The 21923-nt window shown below is 33.5% G+C and overlaps 1 protein-coding gene across 39 annotated transcripts in view; it reads left to right on the top strand.

Moving 5' to 3' along the window:
• Positions 1–21923, top strand: part of LOC149743936 (uncharacterized) — a 227089-nt gene that overhangs the window by 15365 nt on the left and 189801 nt on the right. For 10 of the 39 annotated variants that reach the window (XM_089905996.1, XM_089905988.1, XM_089905985.1 and 7 more), the window contains one exon: positions 1785–21082. The exons of 13 other annotated variants lie outside the window; for them this stretch is intronic. Coding sequence is in view for 2 of the 26 variants with exons in the window: in XM_089906008.1 (XP_089762134.1) it covers positions 15910–15997 (88 nt within the window). In the remaining 24 variants the exon portion in view is untranslated. Of the gene's footprint in view, positions 1–1784; positions 21083–21923 lie in introns of those variants that run through there. 16 more of the 39 variants (XM_089906001.1, XM_089905998.1, XM_089905999.1 and 13 more) reach the window with 4 other exon arrangements.

Genomic DNA, 21923 nt, shown 5'->3' with positions numbered 1-21923 from the left:
TCCTTCCTTCCTTCCTTCCTTCCTTCCTTCCTTCCTTCCTTCCTTCCATCTTTCCTTCCCTTTCTTCTGTTCTGCCTTTCTTTCTCCTATCTCTTTAAACTGCAGTCCTGAGTAAAATGGATGGTTTCAGATTAACCTAATTAATTACAACTAAATAGCCACTTATGTCATTAACCCAGGATACTTCCCTGGGCTACTCAGATCGAAATGTAGGTTTCATATTTTCAATGGAACAATGTTTGTTAGAAAATATATTTCATATTATAATCTTTATAATGAGGAAAATGCTAATTAAAACCAAAACCATTAGTCACCTGTAAGATTTGAAATATATGAAAAGTTTGATAACACTCTGTTGGTGAGGCTAAGGAGGAAAAAGCAGTCTAATATTTTGTTTTTCAAAATGTAAAATGGGACAACATCCATGGAGAAGATTTTATCAATATCTAACAAAATCATAGCTGTATTTGGCCTTTGATCTATCAATCCCTCTTCCAGGAATCTGTTCCAAAGATCCAAAAGTACACTGACATTAGTTTGAAATGACATGTATCAAATGTTCTTCAATGTAACATTATTGGTACTAGTAACAAAATTGAAATCACCCTCAAAATCCAAAATTCTAACACTAAAATCCAACAGTTATATAAACTGCAATATATCTACACAGTGGATTACTATGTGCTTGCGCAAAGCAGTTGGGAAGATCTCTACAAAATGGATTAAATGGATTATATATTGTATATTTTGGAGTATAAATTGTTAAGTGATAAAAGGAAGTTGCAGAAAACTGTGTATGTAGTATGTCACCTTTTGTGTAAGATACCCTCCCTTCCTTCCTTCCTTCTTTCCATCCTTCCTTCCACCCCTTTCTCCCTCTTTCATCTCTGTTTCTTTTCTTTATTATTTCACAGTTTGTGCTTTTTTTTTATATTTGCAAAAATAAATAAGGAAAGGAGAGAAGAAAAACTCATAAAAATTGTTCCCTATAAGGTAACTGTCTCTCCATTCTTAAAAGTGAGACGTTGAAATCGTCTACTATTATTGCACTTCTGTCTATTTTTCTAGTCAATTCTGTCAGTGTTTGTTTTATATATTTAGGTGCTCTGATGTTGCATGAATATATATTTGTAATTGTTATATCTTCCTGGTGATTTGACCTTTTATCATTATATAATGTCCTACTTTGTTTTTGTGATAGTTTTTTGTTCAAATTGACAATAAATTTTAAGCATAATTAACTGTCATTAGCACAAATTCATGAACTGTACCTTCGCTTTTCTCATTTTTTGAAACCTTATATTTATAATCATAGTTATTTATATTTGATAAATAAAATTATTTATAAAGAATTCAAGTTATAAGTAAATGGAAATGTATCATTCAATTTTTGTTTTCTTGCTAGTGGAGGACATTAAGCAAAACTAAGATTTTTAATTCATAAATATGGTAATAAAATTGAACATGTATTTAAAGTATTGAAATAGTATAACTGAAGAATAAAAGAAACATTATAATAAATGCTTTATTATCATTAATGTTAAATTCTTTTGATTACTGATTTTAATTGAAGATTTTAAAAATACACTATAAAAAATAAAAATACATTATAAATATATTTGCATTATAAATCTATATTTAAAACTTGTAAATGTTGATAGAACTAATTGTCCTGTTGAATAATGGAACAGAGTTCCTCATCTAATTATTTAATTTTTATGATCCTTGTGAAATAACAGTTAACTATTTGAAACGTGCTATTCATTTTTGTATGTGTTTTACAGAAAGAAATTGTATTCTGTCATAGCTTACATTTCTAAATTCAAAAAGGCAAATATTTCAAGACCTTTATTATCTTGATCATTTTGACACATTTAAAAATCATCCAATTTTAACAAAGATGTCCTTACCAGGAAATGGTAAGTTCTACTGACAAGTTAAAACAAATGATCAATTATTATTTTTAATTATATTTGTTGCTGGGAAAAAGAAATTGTAGAAAACTAGTCAGAGAAGAAGGATTATATCCTTTAATTTGTAATAAATTGATTTGTAAAGACGGGTGATGTGATGCCTAGCTGTGAAAATAAGTAACATGACAAGTAAATATTAAAGCCATGGAAGTGATCTAAAAATACCTGGATAATTATTGCAGATTATATAAATGTGGGTTTCTGGGGTAGGATTGGAGGTACCAGCCACTTTCCACTGGAAACAAAGCTTCAGTGACTTATATTCTATTGCCAGAAGAACTGGGGAATTTAAACATAGAAATAGAGTAATTGGATGATTTATTTCATAAGCATACATTTTTAAATGTTGCTGATGACTTTTCTTGAAAGTAAAGCCAGAAGGATTTTAAGATTCTTAACTGTAAATATTAGAAATGATTATTATAATACTTTCCATGATAAAATTATTTGAAACTTACTCTTGTATATTCCCAATGAAAGGTGATTCTTATTTTTTATTGTGGCTAATTTAATGAAATAATATTTTATACAAAACACAATTTTCCTAACTTGGAAATTATAATTAAGAACACATTTGAGTTTTGAGTGTTGTCATTTAGACTGTGGGCATTATCAGGGCACAATAATCCACTTGGTGAAAATTTAGTCTAGTTGAAGGCCAATTATTTTACTTCCTTGTAATTCACATGATATGTCCTTGCAAATAGAAGCAGCCGCTAGCCAAGTAACTAGGGAGAAACGAAGAGCCTTGGGTGGGTGATATTTCAAATTCAACAGTATAAAGCAAAGAAAAATAACACATTTTAACACATAAAAAATGCTAGAAAAAATGTTTACATGCATGATTCTAGTTTGGTAATTGCTTCTATTCTAAATTTTTTCATATCAATTCAACAATAAGCACCTTCGTATCATATAAATCACTATCACTTATAAGTAAGTAGGGTTGTAGTTTTAAAGTATTTGGTTTTATCAAGTAATATATGCTCATTAAAAAAATCACATGTTAAAGAATGTTTTATATTAAATATCAACAGAGTCAGATCACTTCTTCACTTCTAAGTCTACTCTCCAGACAAGTTCTTCACAATTGTTTATATTTTGGTTATTTCCCTTCTCAAACAATATATATTTTCTGAATTTATTAATATCAGATAACATTTATTATTCCCCCAATATCAAATATAAATATTTAACTCACTCAGGTCCTCTTCTCCAACTGTTTTAGTCAATTATGTTATTCTTTTGGTTTTTCTGTCAATTATCTTTAGTATAAACAATGTAATTAAACTCATTTTTCTATAGTCCTTTAATTCAGTTTTCATACTTTATATGACAATTTTAATGCCCTTGTTTCTCTACCCAATATTCTTCACAATCTGCTTTGTGTAAGTTACATTTTTATCATAGCTCTTGGATTTTCATTCCATCCTTAAACATAGCATCTTCTTTCCGTGGCCTGAAGATTGACTCAAAATTGAAAGTAAATAAACAATATTTTCATCATTATGGTTGCAATTGAGCAATAAAATACCAATTATCTTCCCATCTTTAGGAGTTCAAATCCAAATGCCCCTTGAGGGAGAATGTTAGGCTGAAAGGATTTCCTCAGTTGGTAAAAAATCATTTAAAATTATATTTGGAAAATAATTTCCATCCTCAGTTTCTGTCATTTTTGGAGGTTATATTGGCCATTTAAAAATTGCATGTACTGCTTTTATTCTCAACATTTTTCAGTTCTAAATCATGCTTATCATTATGTTCTACTACCTTTATTTCTAAAAAGTACCTGTAATGATCTCCACTGGAATTTTATTACCTTCTCTGTTGGGTTTTCTCTTTGTTCTTCTTTTATCATAACTTTCTTTTGCTTAATTTACATATTAGTTTCTTTTCTTCCCTTAAGCTCATAATGAAAGATCTTCATAAACTCTGAAGTTAGCAAATAACATTCTGAGTCCTAAGCACTATAGTTTTGATTTTATAGCTTAGGAATTTCTTTAATCTCCTAAAAATGAAATATTTACATATATATAGACAGTATGTGTTCCCCCAGCTGATTGGTAAATAGGACTCTCTTCTATTTAGGTCTGAACTCAAGTGGGGTATTATAGGATGAGAGGCTACACACAGTAATCTCTTTTTTTCACCTGATCATAGCAGTCTGCCTTGCTGTTGATAGCACAAGCACCAAACTGACAAAGGCTTTACTATGAATCAACATTCAGACTATTGATCTTATTTAGGATTTAAATGTTTTATTTAAATTTTTAAAAAAGTTTCATTTTGAAGTAATTGTAGATTCATTAGCAGTAATAAGAAATAATGCAGAGGGGTCTCATGTACTCATTTCCCAGTTTCTCTCAATGGCGACATCTTAGATTATAGTACAATATCACAACCAGAATACTAATTTTTATGTAAGATGTGTGACAAGTCAAGGCCCAGTTTTTTTTAACCTATCAGATTACTCTAGTACCATTGGTTTAAAAGGCTATCTTTTCTCCATTGAATTGTTCCTTTCACTTTTGTCAAAACTCATTTGGGCATATTTGTGAGTTTATTTCTGAATTTTCTGTTCTCTTCTATTGGCCTATGTGTCTATTCCTCCACTCACACCACACAGTCTTGATTACTAAATATAGTATAAGGATGAATTGGGAGATTGGGATTGACATATATACACTATTGATACTACATATAAAATGGATAACTAATGAGAACCTACTGTATAGCACAGGGAACTCTACTCAGTGCTCTGTGGTGACCTAAATGGGAAGGAAATCCAAAAAAGAGAGGATATATGTATACGTATAGCTGATTCACTTTGCTGTACAGTAGAAACTAACAAAATATTGTAAAGTGACTATACTCCAAAATAAATAAATAAAGCAGTAATTTAAAAAAGATAAAGATAAAAAATAAGGCTTAAAATTGGGTAGACTGGCTTCTTCTACTATATTCTTCATTTTCCAAATTCTTTTTGTTCTTTTCCATATATATATATATATATTTTTTTTTTTTTTTTTTTTTTTTTTTTTTTTTGCGGTATGCGGGCCTCTCACTGTTGTGGCCTCTCCCGTTGGCGGAGCACAGGCTCCAGACGCGCAGGCTCAGCGGCCATGGTGCACAAGCCCAGCCGCTCCGCGGCATGTGGGACCTTCCCAGACCGGGGCACGAACCCGTGTCCCCTGCATCGGCAGGCGGACTCCCAACCACTGCGCCACCAGGGAAACCCCATATATATTTTTAAATAATCTGGTCTATACAAAAATTCTTGCTGATGTTTTGATGAGAATAGTTTTAAAGTTATATATCAATTTTGGCATAATTGAAATCCTTACTGTTATGAGCTAAATTGACTCTCCCCAAAATTTATGTGTAGAAGTCTTAACCCCCCAGACTTAACAATATGATAATGTGACTATATTTGGGATATGGTCTTTAAAGAGGTATTTAAATTAAAATGAGGTAATTAAGATGGGCTCTAATCCAACCTGATTTGCAATTAGGACAGACACACATAGAGGAAGACTCTGAAGGTACAGAGAAGAGATGGCCATTTAGGAGAAAAGAAGAGAAGCCTTAGGCAAAATAAAACCCTGCTGACATCTTGATCATGGACTTTAATAAGCCTCCAGGATTGTGAGAAAATATATTTATTTTATTTATGCTACCCAGCCTTTGATATTTTGTTATGATGGCCCTTGCAAAACTAACAGTTACCAAGCTGAAGCTTCCAATCTATAAACACTGAATGTCTTCCATTTATTTAGAACCTCTTTGATTTTTTTCATGAGCATTTTATAGTTTTTGATGACAAGTCTTGTAAATATTTGATTATTTGGATATATTTCTATATTTCATTTTTGAGTGATTATAAAAATCTCACTGCCCATAGTTAATTCCTAGCAAATAGGTTTACAATTAATATTTTATGTTTGTTTTATATCCTGTATCCTTGCTTAACTTATTAATTCTAAAAGGGTATTTTTTGAGTATATGTGTATTCCTAGACTTCAGTTTGTATATAATCATATCATCTGCGAATAGAGACAATTTTATTTCTTTCTTACCTACATATCTGTCTTTTAATTGTTTTTCTTGCCTTACTGAACTTGCTAGAACACCTCATACTATGTGAAATGAGTGCGGTGAGAGTGAATATCCTTGCCTTGTTCCTGATCTTGAGGAGGGAAATAATTCAGTCTTTCATCATTAAGTATAAGTTAACTTTGGGAATTTTGGTTTTGGTTTTCTTTTTGTTTTTGATTTCCATAGATGCTGTTTATCAAGTGGAAGAAGTTATTCTCTATTCCTATTTTTCTGAGAGCTTTTTGTTCGTTTGTTGTTTTTACAACATGAATGGTTGTGAAATTTGTCAAACCCTTTTTCTGCATTGAATTATATGACCATGCAATTTTTTTTTTCTTTAGGATTGGGTAAATTACATTGATAATTCTTGAATATTGAACTGGCTTTACATGCTGAGAATGAATATCAATTGGTAATGGTGTATAATTATTTTTATATATTGCTAATTCTATTTATTAATATTTTGCTAAGGATTTCTACATTTATTTTATGATGGAAATTGGTGTGTAGTTTTCTTTTTGTGTATTGTGTTTTTCTTGTTTTGGTATTACTATAATAATACCGTCATAGCAATAGAAATAAAAATCCAGTATTTTACTTCAAAAACTGTGATCCTCATGAACAAGATCTGTGATTTCTGTCATTAAAGATGGGGGGATAGGGAACTAACAAGCCATTATTTTTAAGTTTAACACTTGTAATTTATTCTCTGGAATCATATGATCATTTATCATATGTGATTGCCAATAGGTGAATTTTACAACTACAGTAAGGGGTGGTGGGGAAGTACAAAGAGATTCTTCGAATACCAGTCACAAAACTGAATTTCTGTGTAATTTAGAACAAATTGATTTAACCTAATGGAATTGAAATTTCTATGCTGTAAAATGGGAATTATGATGCCAACTATTAACAGTATTGGGGAAATCAAATGAAATAATATAAGTAACATCTTGTAAGAACATAGATTTTTTAATAAGCTCGGTGAGAAATTAACTGTATCTCTATTCTCTATCTATCATCTATAGAAATAGAAAAAAATAGAAAGATAGATGTGGGCTGGGGATAAACAGGATTTCCACTTCCAACATCCATCATGTCCTTAAAAGAGAATGTAGACTAGGCTTTGGTGGGTTTGACAGGAAAGTCAGAATCCAAGTTGCTCATAAATATTTCACAGGAAGGACATAGATGCTGCTTAAAGTTCTTTCTGAATGGTGTTAGGTGACTTGATTCTGAAAAAGCTTTGAGCTTAGAAAAAATGAGCTTTGCGTATTGACAAGAGTCCTCACATGAGAACAGAGTCAAAATTAACAGACTCTGCAACCCAAAGGAGGCTGGCTGAATATTCCCGCTACCTTTGCTCTGATCATGTGACCATCTCACGCTTCTGTCACTTTCATTAAATAAAAATTAATCTTAACGTATTTGGGCAGGAGTGGGGGTGGGTTGGCATGGGTGTCTACTCTGTCAATTTAAAAAATATCCTTTAGTTCTCATCACCTAATCAGTTGATTTCAGCTCCATTTTCTCCCTTTTCTTTCTTTATCACTGCCTAACCTTGTCCCCTAGGAGTTTCAGACCTTGTTATTCATAAATGGCATAACTTCGTGCACCCTTTTCCTTTTTACTCAAAAGTTTTCTTTAAAATCAAAGGATTACCTGGCTGATTATAAAATTCTTGCATCACATATTCTTCCTCTCAGTATATTTTAGATACTGATCAAACTGTCTCCTTGCATGAATATTACTGTGAAGATGTCGAATCCATCTTGATATCTCACACTAGTAGGGGGCATGATTTTTTCCCCTCCTACTCCTAGGATTCTTTCTTTGTACCTGAATTTTAACATCCTTACCAGAATATGCTTTGATTTGGAATGGTAGGTATGAATGTTAGGTTTCATTATTTCTTGGAAATCTATGAGCCCCTTCAGTCTACACATTCAACTTGTTTTTATTTCAGAAAAATGTTGAAAAAATTATACTTTAGACTCTTTCTATATTTTCATTTGCTTAGTTCTTCTTAAAAATATCAATAATGCATGTTAGATATACCTTTTTAAAGTCTAACATTCCTTCTGTGATCATGTTTACATTCCCCTTTCTCTCTCCCTGCTCCACCTCCCTCCCTCCCTCTCTTTCTTTCTCTCTGAGTCACCCTCATAACTACTTACAAACATCTAACTTTTTCCACCTATAATGGGCATTATTCTCTACACTGGCTTTTCATTTTTTGTCATATTGTGACATTTTGCAACTCAATTCTATATTCTTTGGACATCCTATAAAGTCTCTTTGGAATACTTTTTTCTCATTGTTCAAATTTCACTTATTACTTATAAAGATGATATTATCTATAAATTCTGTGAGAATAATGAGAAGCATTTCTTTCATTCCTTTGTTTTACTGTAACCATCTTTTTATCAGAAATGACCGTTTACTGATTTAAAGAAAAATGTTTTGTGCATAGAGCACATATCATTTCCTTTCTAAGTATGATCCATCTTTGAATTATTTTTGCTGCTTGCCAGAGATGTTGACAACTATGGTAACTGGGACTATCTGGGGCGTGGATTCAGAGGTGTTGACTCCAAACTTTTCCTCAACAAATTGCTTGGGTGACAGAAAAATCTTCTTTGGTATTCAGCGTACATTTGGCAGATGTGAAAACCATTCAGTATTTAAGGATGGGGAAATTTATAGCTGATCACGGGTGACTAGAGTGATGGAATGGCTAAAGGCGTTAGGGGAAGAGGAGGATTGTTCTTCATAGATCAAGAAACTGTCACTGCCTTAGGCTACAGCTCATGTGACCATTTTCGCCCCAGAGCTGCTGACAGTATGAGGGGTAAGCTCTCTGTGTCTGCTATGTTAGAAATGTATTTTGCTATTAAGCAAAAACCAGGAGCCCACTCTACCATTGCTGCTAAATTACTCTCAAAGTTGCTGACATTCACTGCTGCCTAAAATCACCTTTAAAAAAACGGCTTTATAAAATATAGGTTAAATATTATAAAATTCACCCATTTCGCGAGCATTTAATTCAATAAATTTTTGTATATTGTAGAGCTGGTCTGCCTTTCTTTGCCTCCACCCCTGCATGCTCTTCTCCTAGAATGGAGGTTCCATGCCAAGAAGACCATGAGCAAGATGCCTTCTTTTGTCGTTATGGTCCTGCTACTGTCACAGCCCCTAGGTGCTGAAAGAAACTGAAATAGCAAAGTAATATTCTGTTTCTTCTTTCTTCCTTCTAAATTCCATCTAGTGCCTCCAATTGGCAGAAACCAAGAGAAATTCAGAAAGCTAGGTTGTCTGAAATATGTGGCTTGCATGTTTATCCCTCAAAAGTACAGAAGAAAGTGCAGAAAGGAAAGTGTAATATTGAGAGCCCATCATATTGAAAGCTAGAGTATCCAGAGCACCCCTCAACTTATAAAATCATGGATTGCCTCCTCTATTCCTGTCTTAGCCCATTCAGGCTGCTATAACAAATTACCGTAGACTGGGTGACTTATAAACAACAGAAACTTATTTCTCACACTTCCGGTGGCTGGGAAATTCAAGATCAGGTGCCAGCAGGTTTGGTGTCATTCATTCATGAGGGATCTGCCCTTATGACCTGATCACCAACCAAAGGCCCCACCTCCAAATGACATCCCACTGTAAATTAAGTTTTAACATATGAATGGGGGCACTAACATTTAGTCTATGGCAATGCTTTTCCTTCTCTCCTCTATTCAGCTCTCAGTGAAGTAACTTTCAGGCTAGGAAAGAAAGTGTACAGATGGTTTTATTTATTTTTATTATTTATTTGTTTTTTATTTGCCAGGTATCTGCTTTTCTGTCGCAAATATCTGGGTCCCAACAGGATATATTCCACAGTACCCAGAGCCTTCCTATAACTCTTGATGTCTTAACTGTCATTTTGTAGAGATTATGCAGAATAAGATACTTAATTTTTTTTTGGAAATGTACAAATATCTTGGAGACTGAGGAAGTTTGTGAAAATAAATATCATGCACTCTTGTTTAGGTTAATATTTCACATTTTTTGGCTAGTATAATTCTATTTGTATATTGAAGGGTTTTTTTTCTATTATATTAAATCTTGAATTTTCTACTATTCTTTTGTTCTTTTAGGCATTTGACAGGGGTCGAAAAGATGAGATTGAAATAAAATGCTTTTATTCCACTGATTTTTAAGAGAAAATTTGCATTCTCTACTTCCAGCCTGTCTGAAACCAGTTTCTAATTGTCTCTCAGGAGAAACAATACTGTTCTTTCACCCAGTACTTTTTGTTTGTTGTTGTTGTTCCAAAGTTCATATCATGGGTCTGTCACAGAAGCAAAATTATAAATTGCAAGTCATTAAGGTATGGTGAATGCCCATCTGTGTAAGAACATGTCAAAGAAATGTTTACCCAGTTGGAATATCACTGGCCAATCTACTATCTACTACTGTATATAGTATGTGTATTAACATCCTAGCGCTGCTATAGCAAAATACTACAAGTATATGACTTAAAGCAACAGAAATTTATTTTCTCACAGTTCTGGTGGCTAGAAGTCTGGAATTGATGTGTCAGCAGTGCCAGGCTCCCTCTGGAGACTCTTGGGAAGAATCCTTCATTGCATCTCCCTAACTTCTGATGATCATTGGCAAATACTTGGCGTGCCTTGACTCGAAGTTTCATCCCTCCAACCTCTGTCTCCACCATCATATGGCCCTTTACCCTGCGTGTCTACCTCTCTGTGTCTCTTTCTCCTTATAAGGACACTAGTCATTGGACTTAGGGCCCACCTCAATCCAATATGACCTTACCTTAAGTTGGTTAAATCGCAGAGACCCCGTTTCCAAATAAGGTCACATTCACAGGTGCCTGGGTTCGGGACTTCAATATATCTTTTGGGGGGACACAATTCAGCTCACAACAGTACTAGATATTGTTAGTAGCATGGAGCTGGAAGATCTGGTAGATTTTTAGACCAATGGCAGCCAACATATAGTATATTGATATTTATATCAAACTGACTAAAATTACCTTAAAATTTCCAAAAATGAATAAATCTTCAACTTTGAAACTACTCACCTGCTTATTCCATTTTCTATTCAAAATAAATATACAAAGTATGATGTGTGTGTGTGTGTGCACATGCTATATGTATCTACATGGATTTATGTGTAGGACTTTTCAGAATCCTCATTTCTAATTTACAATTGTAAAACTGAATTCTGAAGCTTAGACTAGACAGAAATCAGGGCTTCACGTTGAGGTGGTAAAGTTACACATACATCAATTCTGATAACTAAATTATTCAACCAATTACTTTTTTTTCTTTTTTAAATTGAGATACTATTGACATATAACACTGTGTAATTTTAAGGTGTACAATGTGTTGATTTGATGCATTTATATATTGCAATATGATTACCACCATAGTGTTACCTAATACCTTTAATGTGTCATGTAATTATCACTTCTTTCTTTGTGATGAGAAGAATGAAGATCTAGTCTCTTGGTAAATTTGAAGTTCATAATACAGTATTGGTGACTATAATTACTATGCTCTACATTAGAACTTCAGGATTTATTTATCTACTAGTTTTAAGTTTGTATCCTTAAATAACATCTCCCCAATCCCCCAACCTTCAGCCCCTGGTAATCACCATTCTACTCTCTGTTTTTACAAGTTTATCTTTGTTAGAATCCACAAATAAGTAATATCATACAGCATTTAATCTTCCTCTGTCTGACTTAGCTCATTTAGCATAATAAATCAGGGTCCATCCATGTTGTTGTAAATGGCAGAATTTCATTTTTTTTCATGGCTGAATTATATATATATATTATAATATTAATTATAATATAATATAAATATATATATACATACATATATATTTTACATCTTATTTATTCATCCATTGATGGACACTTAAGTTTTTTCATATCTTGGTTATTCTGAGTAAAGTTGCAATAATGACAGAAGTGCTGATACCTCTTTGATACCTTCTTTTGCTGGGAAAAGAATACCCTCTTCGACAAATGGTGTCTGGAAAACTGGATAACCACATGGAGAAAAATGAAATTGTACCTCTATCTTATACTCCTCATAAAAATTAACTCAAAATGGATTAAACACTTCAACATATGACCTGACTATAAAACGTCTGGAAGAAAACATGTAGGGAAAGCTCCTTAACATTGATCTTGGCAATGATTTTTTGGATTTGACACCAAAAACACAAGCAACAAAAGCAGAAATCAACAAGTGGGACTATATCAAACTAAAAAGCTTCTTCACAGCTAAAGAAACAATCAACAAAATGAAAAGGCTACCTACAGAATGGGAGAACATTTTTTGCAAACCATATACAGAGTAAAGGGTTAATGTCCAGAATATCTAAGGAACTCATACAACTCAATACAAAATACTCCAACTAAAAAATGGGTAGAAGAACTAAGTAGACATTTTCCTAAGAAGACACCCAAGTGGCCAACAGGTACATGAAAAGATGCTCAACATTCAATCTGGAACAATTCTTGAGTGTACAAATCCTTCACCTCCTTGAACAAACCTATTACCAAGTATTTTATTCTTTTTAATGCAATTGTAAATGAGATCGTTTTCTTAATTTCTCTTTCTGATAGGTATTATTAGTGTATAGAAACACAACTGACCTTTGTATATTGATTTTGTATCTTGCAACTTTACTGAAACTGTTTATTAGTTATAACAGTCTTTTGGTGAAGTCTATTATAAATATTATATCATCTGCAAGCAGAGACAATTTAAATTATTATTTTCTGATTTGAATGCTTTTTATTTCTTTTTCTTGACTAATTGCTCTGACCAGGACTGCCAGTACTGTGTTAAATAATAGTGAGAACAGGCATTCTTGTCATGTTCCTGATCTTAGAGCAATAGCTTTCGGCTTTTCATCACTGATTGTGATGTTAGCTGTGGGCTTGTTATATAGGGCCTTTGTTATGTTGAGATAAATTTCTTCTATATCCACTTTGTTAAGAGTTTTTTATTAGGAAAAGATGTTGAATTTGTCAAATGCTTTTTTTGCATCTATTAAGATAATCACAGGATTTTATCCTTTATTTTGTAATGTGGTGAATCACATTGATTAATTTGCAAGTGTTGACCCGTCCTTGCATCCCAGAAGCAAAGCCCACTTGATCATGGTGTATGATCCTTTTAATGTACTGTTGAATTTGATTTACTAATATTTTATTGGGTAATTTTGCATTTATGTTCATCACATATATTGACCTGTAATTTAATTTTTTTGTATATCCTTGTCTGGCTTTGGTATCAGGTAATGATGGCCTTGTAAGATGAATTTCAAAGTGTTCTTTCCTCATCTATGTTTTGGAGAAGTTTGAGAGGGAATGGTATGACTTCTTATAATATCTGGTAGAATTCACCAGTGAAACCATCTGGTCCTATAACCAAAGATAGGAAATCTGAGAGGAATGAAATATTATGATAAAACATCATAGCCTAATTGAAGTTGGGGGACAAAGTCTTGGTTGCTGTGACAGTAAATTACTCTTAGTTTGAGTAAGAGCTTCTCACATACCACTATGTTCTATTTAAACATGACTAGGATTTCGGGTGATCCTATGACCAGAGCTACTCATCATCAACTGGGCATAATCATATCATTAAGCCATAAAGTCACAGCAGAAGTTGACTATATAATGAAAATGATACATTCAGGATTAGGCCAAACAGTTTGAATTTGACTTCCTATCCTCTAACTGTATTTTTTTTTTCTTTTCTGTCATTATCCAAGATAATTTTCTTTCTCATGAGTAGTCCTAAATGGTTTCTTTACAAATCTATCATGGTAGTTTTGATATTAATTTGGGGGATGGAAATAGCAATAATAATAAATGTATGTAGGGCATTCCAGTGACTTCTGGAGAGACATGTTCTCCTGATCTGAAAGGCAACAGGAAAAGGAGAGAGAGGGCACAGCCTCTGAATGTTTTTATGCCTTTGCAGAAATGCGGTTACCACAGAAATTCAATGCAGAGTCATGTTAAGGGGTTAAAATATACAAGCAACCCATCTTAAACATACTACATAAGGAAAAATCTGAATTTTGTTATATCTAGTGTAACACATTTAAATTAATATTACTATCAAACACTCAGTAATTTGGCATTGTAAATCTCTTAAAAACAAAATTATCATCAACTTCAAACAAATAAGTCTCTCACAGCTTAAAAACAAACAAACAAAAAATGGGGCCTCACGTTAAGATTCAATGTGACTTTTTTCAATTTTGAAAAACTTATGAGTTTAATAGGAGTTAAGAAGAGGAAGGACAGGGGAGAGATTGCTAAAGGATTTCTTCCTGGGGTGATGCAAATATTCCAAAATGAGATAGTGGCGATGCTTGCAGAACTCTGTGAATATACCAAACAATGAACACTTAAGCACTAATGCTAAACATTGCACACTTTAAAGTGGTAAAATATATGGTAAGTAAACTATATTTCCATAAAGCTGTTACTTTGAGAAAAAACAACTTATAATAGGCAGTCTCTTCCTGGGTGCTGGCATTGTATATAAAGATCGTATATTACCTAGTTCCTGAAATGTGACCACTTTTCTCTCTAATCAAACTCAGGAGTATATTTTTTCTCTTTGAGTAAAATTAAAACAAAATTTTAAAAAGTAAATGATTCAAAACACAATTTAATTTATACCAGAACATGAATTTTATTAATTTGTAATTAATTTAAAAAACTGATTAAGACTGTAACTCTTAAATTTTTACCTATATTTACTTATTCTGTTTCCTTATCCATAAAATGGGGGCATTTATCATATAATAAAAAAAATGGAAAGCAATTAGAACTTTTCCTAGTGCCTAGAAGGTGCTTTGTAAATATTTATTATTATTAATAAGTAATGCACAGGCCATATTCACTTCTCCAATAGAATATTTTTATACTTTACCAAATAAATGTCTTATTTTCCAGTAAGTATTATTTTTTCCTCAATTTTTTTCACAAGCTGTCCACTCGAGAACACAAGAATTTTAAACACCAATCTTCAGCTCAATTAGTTTATAAAGTAGGTGTGAAGTCACAAAACTTCAAGATATTGTTTATTTTTTTCAGAAGTCACAGGTCTTTTCAAGAATTAGGAGGTTCCCATCACATATGAAAACAAAGTAACATTGTTAAAAGAATACCATTCAACTGGCATAAACATTGAAACATTCTTCAGTTTTATAATTTAGTGAATTCTAAGCTCCTATTTACCATTTCCACACCTAAAATCTTGATATTAATCCAATTCCTCATGCTCAGTTCAGTAATGATTATGCATTCTCATTATGAAATTTGGAACTTACCCAGTTGCACCTGTGAGTGGATGGATGCAGCAACCCCAGCCAGACAGAGGGGTGATTACCAAGGTCTCAGTCCCTTTAGAAATTTAAGTTTGGGCCACAACAGGGCCAGATTCATGGGCATTTGACCTGGGCAGTCCCACAGGTCAAATGAAGGGCCCCATACTTAAAAGAACCTCTGCTTGGTCTATTGCTCTGCTGTCACTGTTTTGAAATTCTTAGTAATTTTTGAACAAGGAGTCCTACATTTCATTTTGCACTGAACACAGAAAATTATATAGCTAATCCTGGGTCATAAAGCCAGGTAAGCTACCAAATCCTGTGGTAATAATTAAGGGTAGGAGGAAGTTAGTATAGGTGTTTGAGGAGGGAGAGGATGAGTATTAATGGTACCCTGAACCTACCTGCAGCAATGGTGTCTGTACCTCTTCTCACTAACCTCTCATAAGTTTCTCCTCAGAAACACGGACAAGAACTACGGAGGAGGGACTTCCCTGGTGGCACAGTGGTTAAGAATCTGCCAGCCAATGCAGGGTAAACGGGTTTGAGCCCTGGTCCGGAAAGATCCCACGTGCCGCGGAGCAACTAAGCCCGTGTGCCACAACTACTGAGCCTGCACTCTAGAGCCCGTGAGCGACAGCTACTGAGCCCTCATGCCTCAACTACTGAAGTCCGTGTGCCTAGAGTCTGTGCTCCACAACAAGAGAAGCCACTGCAATGAGAAGCCCGCTCATCACAATGAAGAGCAGCCCCCACTCGCCGCATCTAGAGAAAGCCTGCACACAGCAAAAAAGACTGGACACGGCCAAAAATTTAAAAAAAATTAATTAAAAAAATGATTCTGGTTCAAAAGAAAAATGCATATACAAAGCTTAAAAAGAAAATGATGAAGGAGCTGTTTTCCAAACCTCATGCACAGAGAAGAGAATCTGTATGAAGCAAGGGATGGATGGGAGGTGTCTTGCTTACATCTCTATTCAAGGAAGACTTCTGCAGGAAGGATAGCTGGTTGACAGCCTCCAGCTGCCCCAAGATTGGCCAATGTGTTCTTGCCAGACTGCTTCCCCAGTGACTAAGCACTATGACGTACTAGAATCACTATATTCCTGCCCACGCCTAGATTCCTAGAATCCCTGTAATGGTAGACTTTGCTTAGGGAGTCTGATTACCTAGTCAGTTAGCTAGCATCCTCTCTCTCTCTCTTTCAAATATATATATAATCGCTATTGGGATCATGGGTAAATTTTTGTTTCTTTCACCCTGCTTTGCTTATGTGTATATTTTTTTTCTGCAAATACATGTGCTACTTCAAGGACTTATAATATTGTTGGAAATCATCAAGAATAACACATTTTGTGATCTGTTTGAAAGGAATAAATGATTTCACCCACCTACATTTACTGACTACTCATGAAATGTAAAGCTTCACCTTACTTTACCCTATCATCAGAAAAATGATTCCAGTTTTGGTACAAAAGGATACTTCCAAGTATCCTTTCTGCAAGATTGTAGAAAAGCAGCCTCATGTATATTACATGATAGCTTTTACATGAATTACTGCTGCTGCAAATCAATGGGCAATGTATGTGGACAAATACTCAATGTTTTAATGTTTTTTTAAGTATAGGTTGCACTTTTGCATTTCATGGTGCCTTTTAGAATTAACTATATCTTTTTTATTTTTTCTTTAATGTCACAAACTATGTTTTGAAATATTCAAACACATGAGAAAAAGGCTTATTGAAGTAAATATTCTGCAATTAGTATTTCTCATGCCACTTATACCATGATTACATGAAATGTAAAATCACTGCTTTTGAGTATTAGGAAAAAAATAGAAGGAATCATAATTATAGGCAAGTTTTATTAGGAAATGTTTAGGTTAACTCTGAAATTCAAGTATAAATAAGATTTTTTTAAATCTCAGTTTATAGTTATCACAAGTATGTGTGATAAGTTAAGTTTTGCTAACCAGTAAATTGGGGTGGTCCTTGAATCTTCCTTTGGCAGTTCCTCCCCTTCATTTCAGATCAATCAGAAAGTCTTACAGACTCTACGTCCTAAACCTATCTTGAAGCCCTCTCCTCCACCCTATTTCTGCTGGCATTGGGCTCATGCTCATTTTTTCTTCATTTGAGTGCTCACATTCTGGCCTCCCTTCTGACTCTCCACATTGTTGCCAGTGTGATTGTTCTGAAATGGAAATATGGTCATTCCTCTGCAATTCACATGTCATTGAGTTCCCAGAGCCTAGCTTGAAGTCAAATAATTGTTGGCAATATATTTGAGAACTTTTTTGATCTTACTCCTGCTTGCTTCTCAGACTCATCCCTGTCTGCCTACAAGATCTCTCTGCTCTGGCTCTGAATTCCCTGTCATCATTCAAAAGTTCCATGAGTTTTCACAGCCCTGCAAGTTGCATCTTCCGTTGCCACTGCCTGGAATATATTCCCCTCAGCCCAATCCTGAAAAATATAACTCATTTCTCTTTTTTCACCTATATTTTTTCTTAAGTTCATGATTAACATTGCCATTTTACAAAACCTCAATGCAAAGAATTTAATTTGCACACCATAAAATAATTTAATATTTCTGTATAAAATATTCTTTTATTTCCCATTTCAGAATAACTAAACCATAATATCACATGACAGTTTTTCTCAGCTATTTCACTGATTTTCCCCCAGCAGATAAACAACTTACCTTGAGTTAAACACTTTCTCCTCTGCCCTTTGCTGCATGCCGAATAAAGCTCTAATAAACATCTTCAGGTATTGCATGTGGCAAACATTCTAACATGTCCAGGAAATTCTTAAAGCCAGAGACTCTCTTTGCTCGTTTCCATTCCCTAAATGTCTTGGATACTTGCTACATGGCAAGTACTCATGTAATATTTGTTTAGAGAATGAAAGATAGCAAATAATTGAGAATAAAACTTGATTTTTTAGTGTTATTTTGAAATTTTTTATCAAAATGACAGAATATAGCTATTCAGTTATACATTTATCCTTGGTCATGTTCTTGCTTAAATAGTGTAACTATTAACATACAGTTCACTCCAACAGCATTTTTATTTTCCTACGTATTAGGTATTTTGTTGTTTGCTTGGGAAACTCAGATAAATACAACGCTGACTCTCTATTCAATGTTTTCTTATTATAAGTGAGTGATGAAATAATAGTTGGTACTATTCACTGTACTCTGTGCCACCTACTATTTAATCACCTAATAAGATACTTCGAGGTGAAATTTAATCATCAGCAGTCTTATTTTGTGTACGTGTGTAAAATAATTTAAATGCATTCAAAATATGCATTGTGTTGTGGCAATGTAGGTAAATTTATGTATAAAAATCATTGGATATAATGGTTATTCAATTAATATTTTGGATTGATTGAATATATCACTAACATGAATGAGTAATTCATATTACTATAATCCTTTCATTTCAGTTGAGCTCTCTATATTTTTTTCTTTTCTGAAGAGAATGGCACTTCAGTATAATCACAAAAAGAGTGAATAGATGGGATTGCATAGTCTCAATCAACCTACTTTTTACATGCAAAAAATTTAAAAACACATAATTATAAATTTCCTATATTTCACAGTAAACATTATTGTTCAAATCTTAGAGTTACAACAATATAAAATGTTAGTAAAATCAATGTTTTGTTGAAATTATAGTAATTCATGTAAGATTTTTTAGAAACTGACACTAGTGAAAACTCTGAAGTAGTGTAGTTTTTTGGCATTTATTTTTCAAACTTCCAATTGGAAGCTCAATCACAAAGGACCATCCACAGAGCCACACACTATCTACCCTGATTGCATCTCATGATCCTTACTTCCCTGCCTCCACTAAAACACTGAGTTCTTAGTAGTAATTTTTCAGGGTTTTGATCTCTGATCTGTGCCTTATAATTTGATGAAAGTAATTTTTGAAAGGTTAATATGTCAAGACATTTTTTGCAAATGTTCTAAACAGGTTCTCTTGTATTACTATGATTATTAGTTTCATAATGTTGCCATAACAAATTGCCACAAATTCAGAGACTTAACACAGGCATTATCTCACAGTGCCTTCACAGTCTGAAGTCTAGCTTCCTTGGGTCTCAGAAGGCTAAAATCAAGGTGTCTACATGGCTGTGTTCCTTTCTTGATGCTTTAAGGCAGAATCCACATCCTGGCTTGTGTGAGTGATTGGCAGGATTCACTTCCTTGTGGTTGTAGGGCTAAGGTCCCTGTTTTCTTGCTGGTATTGCCGGTTGGCTAGACATCAGGGATCTTTCTCAGCTTCTAGAGGCTGCTAGCCTTCCTTGGCTCCTGGCCCCATTCCTCCATCTTCAAACCAACAAGAGTGGGTCAAGTCCCTTTCATGCCTCAAGTCACTCAAGCTTCATCTCTTTGACTGATGATTCTGTCTTCCTCTTTAGCTTTTAAGGGCTCATATGATTACATTAGGTCCACTCAGGTAATCCAGGATAACCTTCCTAATAGAAAGCAACTGATTAGTAACCTTAATTCCATGTGAAAGACTCTTCTCAGCAGTATCTGTATCAGTGCTTTACTGAACAGCTAGGAAACAAAAAATCTTGGGGAGATATTTTTACAGTTCTGTCAACCACTTCATGTAATGATTTTTTTTTTCCTTCTGGAAAGCATATTGAATAAGTTAACTAAGTAAATATTGAGCATTTTTTTAGCACTTTATCCTATGATGGTTTTCTTTTTCAAAGAAAGAGTACAAACAAGGGAGAAAAACATAAAAGAACATTCTTCATTCTAAGTCTCTCTCTCTCTCTCTCTCTCTCATTCTCTCTCATCCTCCTCTTCTCTCTTAGTTGTTTTGTTGCTGTTATAAGTTTTTCTTAAACATGCAGCTTCTGACCAATGCCATTGAAGGCCCAGGTACATTCTATCTTCCTGCTTCGCCATTTTTAGCATGTGGATTCCATTCTCCCATTCATAGTATGGTTGATAATCTTCTAACAACCTGCCATTATTCCAAGCATAAAGAAGAAGAAAGGGTGGAAAAAACATAAAGTGCCTAAGGGCAAAAACATAACTGCCTGCCTATGGAGCCTCACCATTCTTCAAAACATTCCCAAAAGCTCAACTCAGTGACTTGTTTCCATCTAATTGTTGGAACCATGCTACATTGCTTTCCTTAGATGAAAGAAGACTAGGAAAACAGTGGGGCTGAATAGACTGGGTTGATGAACACCATTGTATCTGACACACTATCATCAGACAGAAGATAGCATGGTTTATATTTGAATATTTCTTGTCTAACATTGAACAGAGAAAATAAGGAAATTTGTGCTCATCTGACTGAACTGTGCCTTGGTGTCCTGAAATTAATTTTATGTGGATTGAAGAAATCAATAATCACTAAATTTCAGAATGGAATTTCAATTTTCATTTAGTAAATCCTAAACCATATGTAATATTTGTTTAAATTGTTAATCTTTCTCAAAAACTATTGAAGTTTTTAATGTTAACTTTATGGGATTAAGCCAAAGATATCAAGAGTGTTAGAAATTCCATGCCCTATATATTGTGAAGTGTGGAATGGTATGAATATATGATCTTTTGTCTTATCACAAATTATAATAAATAAGCTTTTAACTTGACTATCTGTTAAGTTCTGTAGCTTTTCTAAAATTAGGATTAAGTTAAATTTGAGCTAATATATTCTAATCCATGTAAAATTTACATATCTGGCTTTGTGACTTTTTGTGACTATCCTTCAAATCAGCATTTCTATAGCAGAGCCTATCTACCAGAAACAACAAAATTTAAGGCATGTTATTTTGTACTTTCAGTGATCTTAGTCCTTGCACTTAAAAAAACTCCATATCAATATACGTTAATGGGAAGACTTTGTAATGTAACAAAATAATCAACAATGTTTTTTTACTTCACTGTTCTCTTGTCTGGGTGGCATAGTGTAGATGATGGGTAATAAAAAAAAAATGAGATTCAAAGCAATTATTTTCCAAACTGCTGGCATTGAAAAAATTGTAGTCATTTGGAAACATTTAGGGCTCTGAGCCAAATGAACTTACTATTATATAAAATGCAAGAGTCAAAATACATAACAGTAATCCCTGAATGTCAAGGGCAAATCACTTAGCTATAATAATTTTAAGTCCTTGAGCATTTATTATAAAGCACACTGACAATGTGAATATACACCTGGCTATATATCTCCCAATAACACATTGATTTTCAGCTATTTCAATAATGGAATAGATCTCAGCATAGGACTGTTCTATGATAGAAGCAATCATTCTAAGTAAGGTATGTATTTAAGGTTATGTCAAGTTGTGAGAAACTTACTAAGTACTTCTGTTTAAAAAGTTCCCTGTTTAATATGTTAAAACTTTGTTTACAATATTCCAAGGGTATTTTATTCCAACGGTCTTTCATCATAAAATATTTTCAGTGTAACATTTACTATTATGTGACAAT

The sequence above is a fragment of the Delphinapterus leucas genome, unplaced genomic scaffold (genome assembly GCF_059928025.1).
Source record: "Delphinapterus leucas isolate spDelLeu-1000000601 "Yukka" unplaced genomic scaffold, BTC_Dleu_Yukka2 spDelLeu_asBTCV2_sq49, whole genome shotgun sequence".
Classification (NCBI taxonomy): domain Eukaryota; kingdom Metazoa; phylum Chordata; class Mammalia; order Artiodactyla; family Monodontidae; genus Delphinapterus; species Delphinapterus leucas.
The sequence above is the reverse complement of the archived record's forward strand: the minus strand, read 5'-3'. Positions and strand labels throughout refer to the sequence as shown.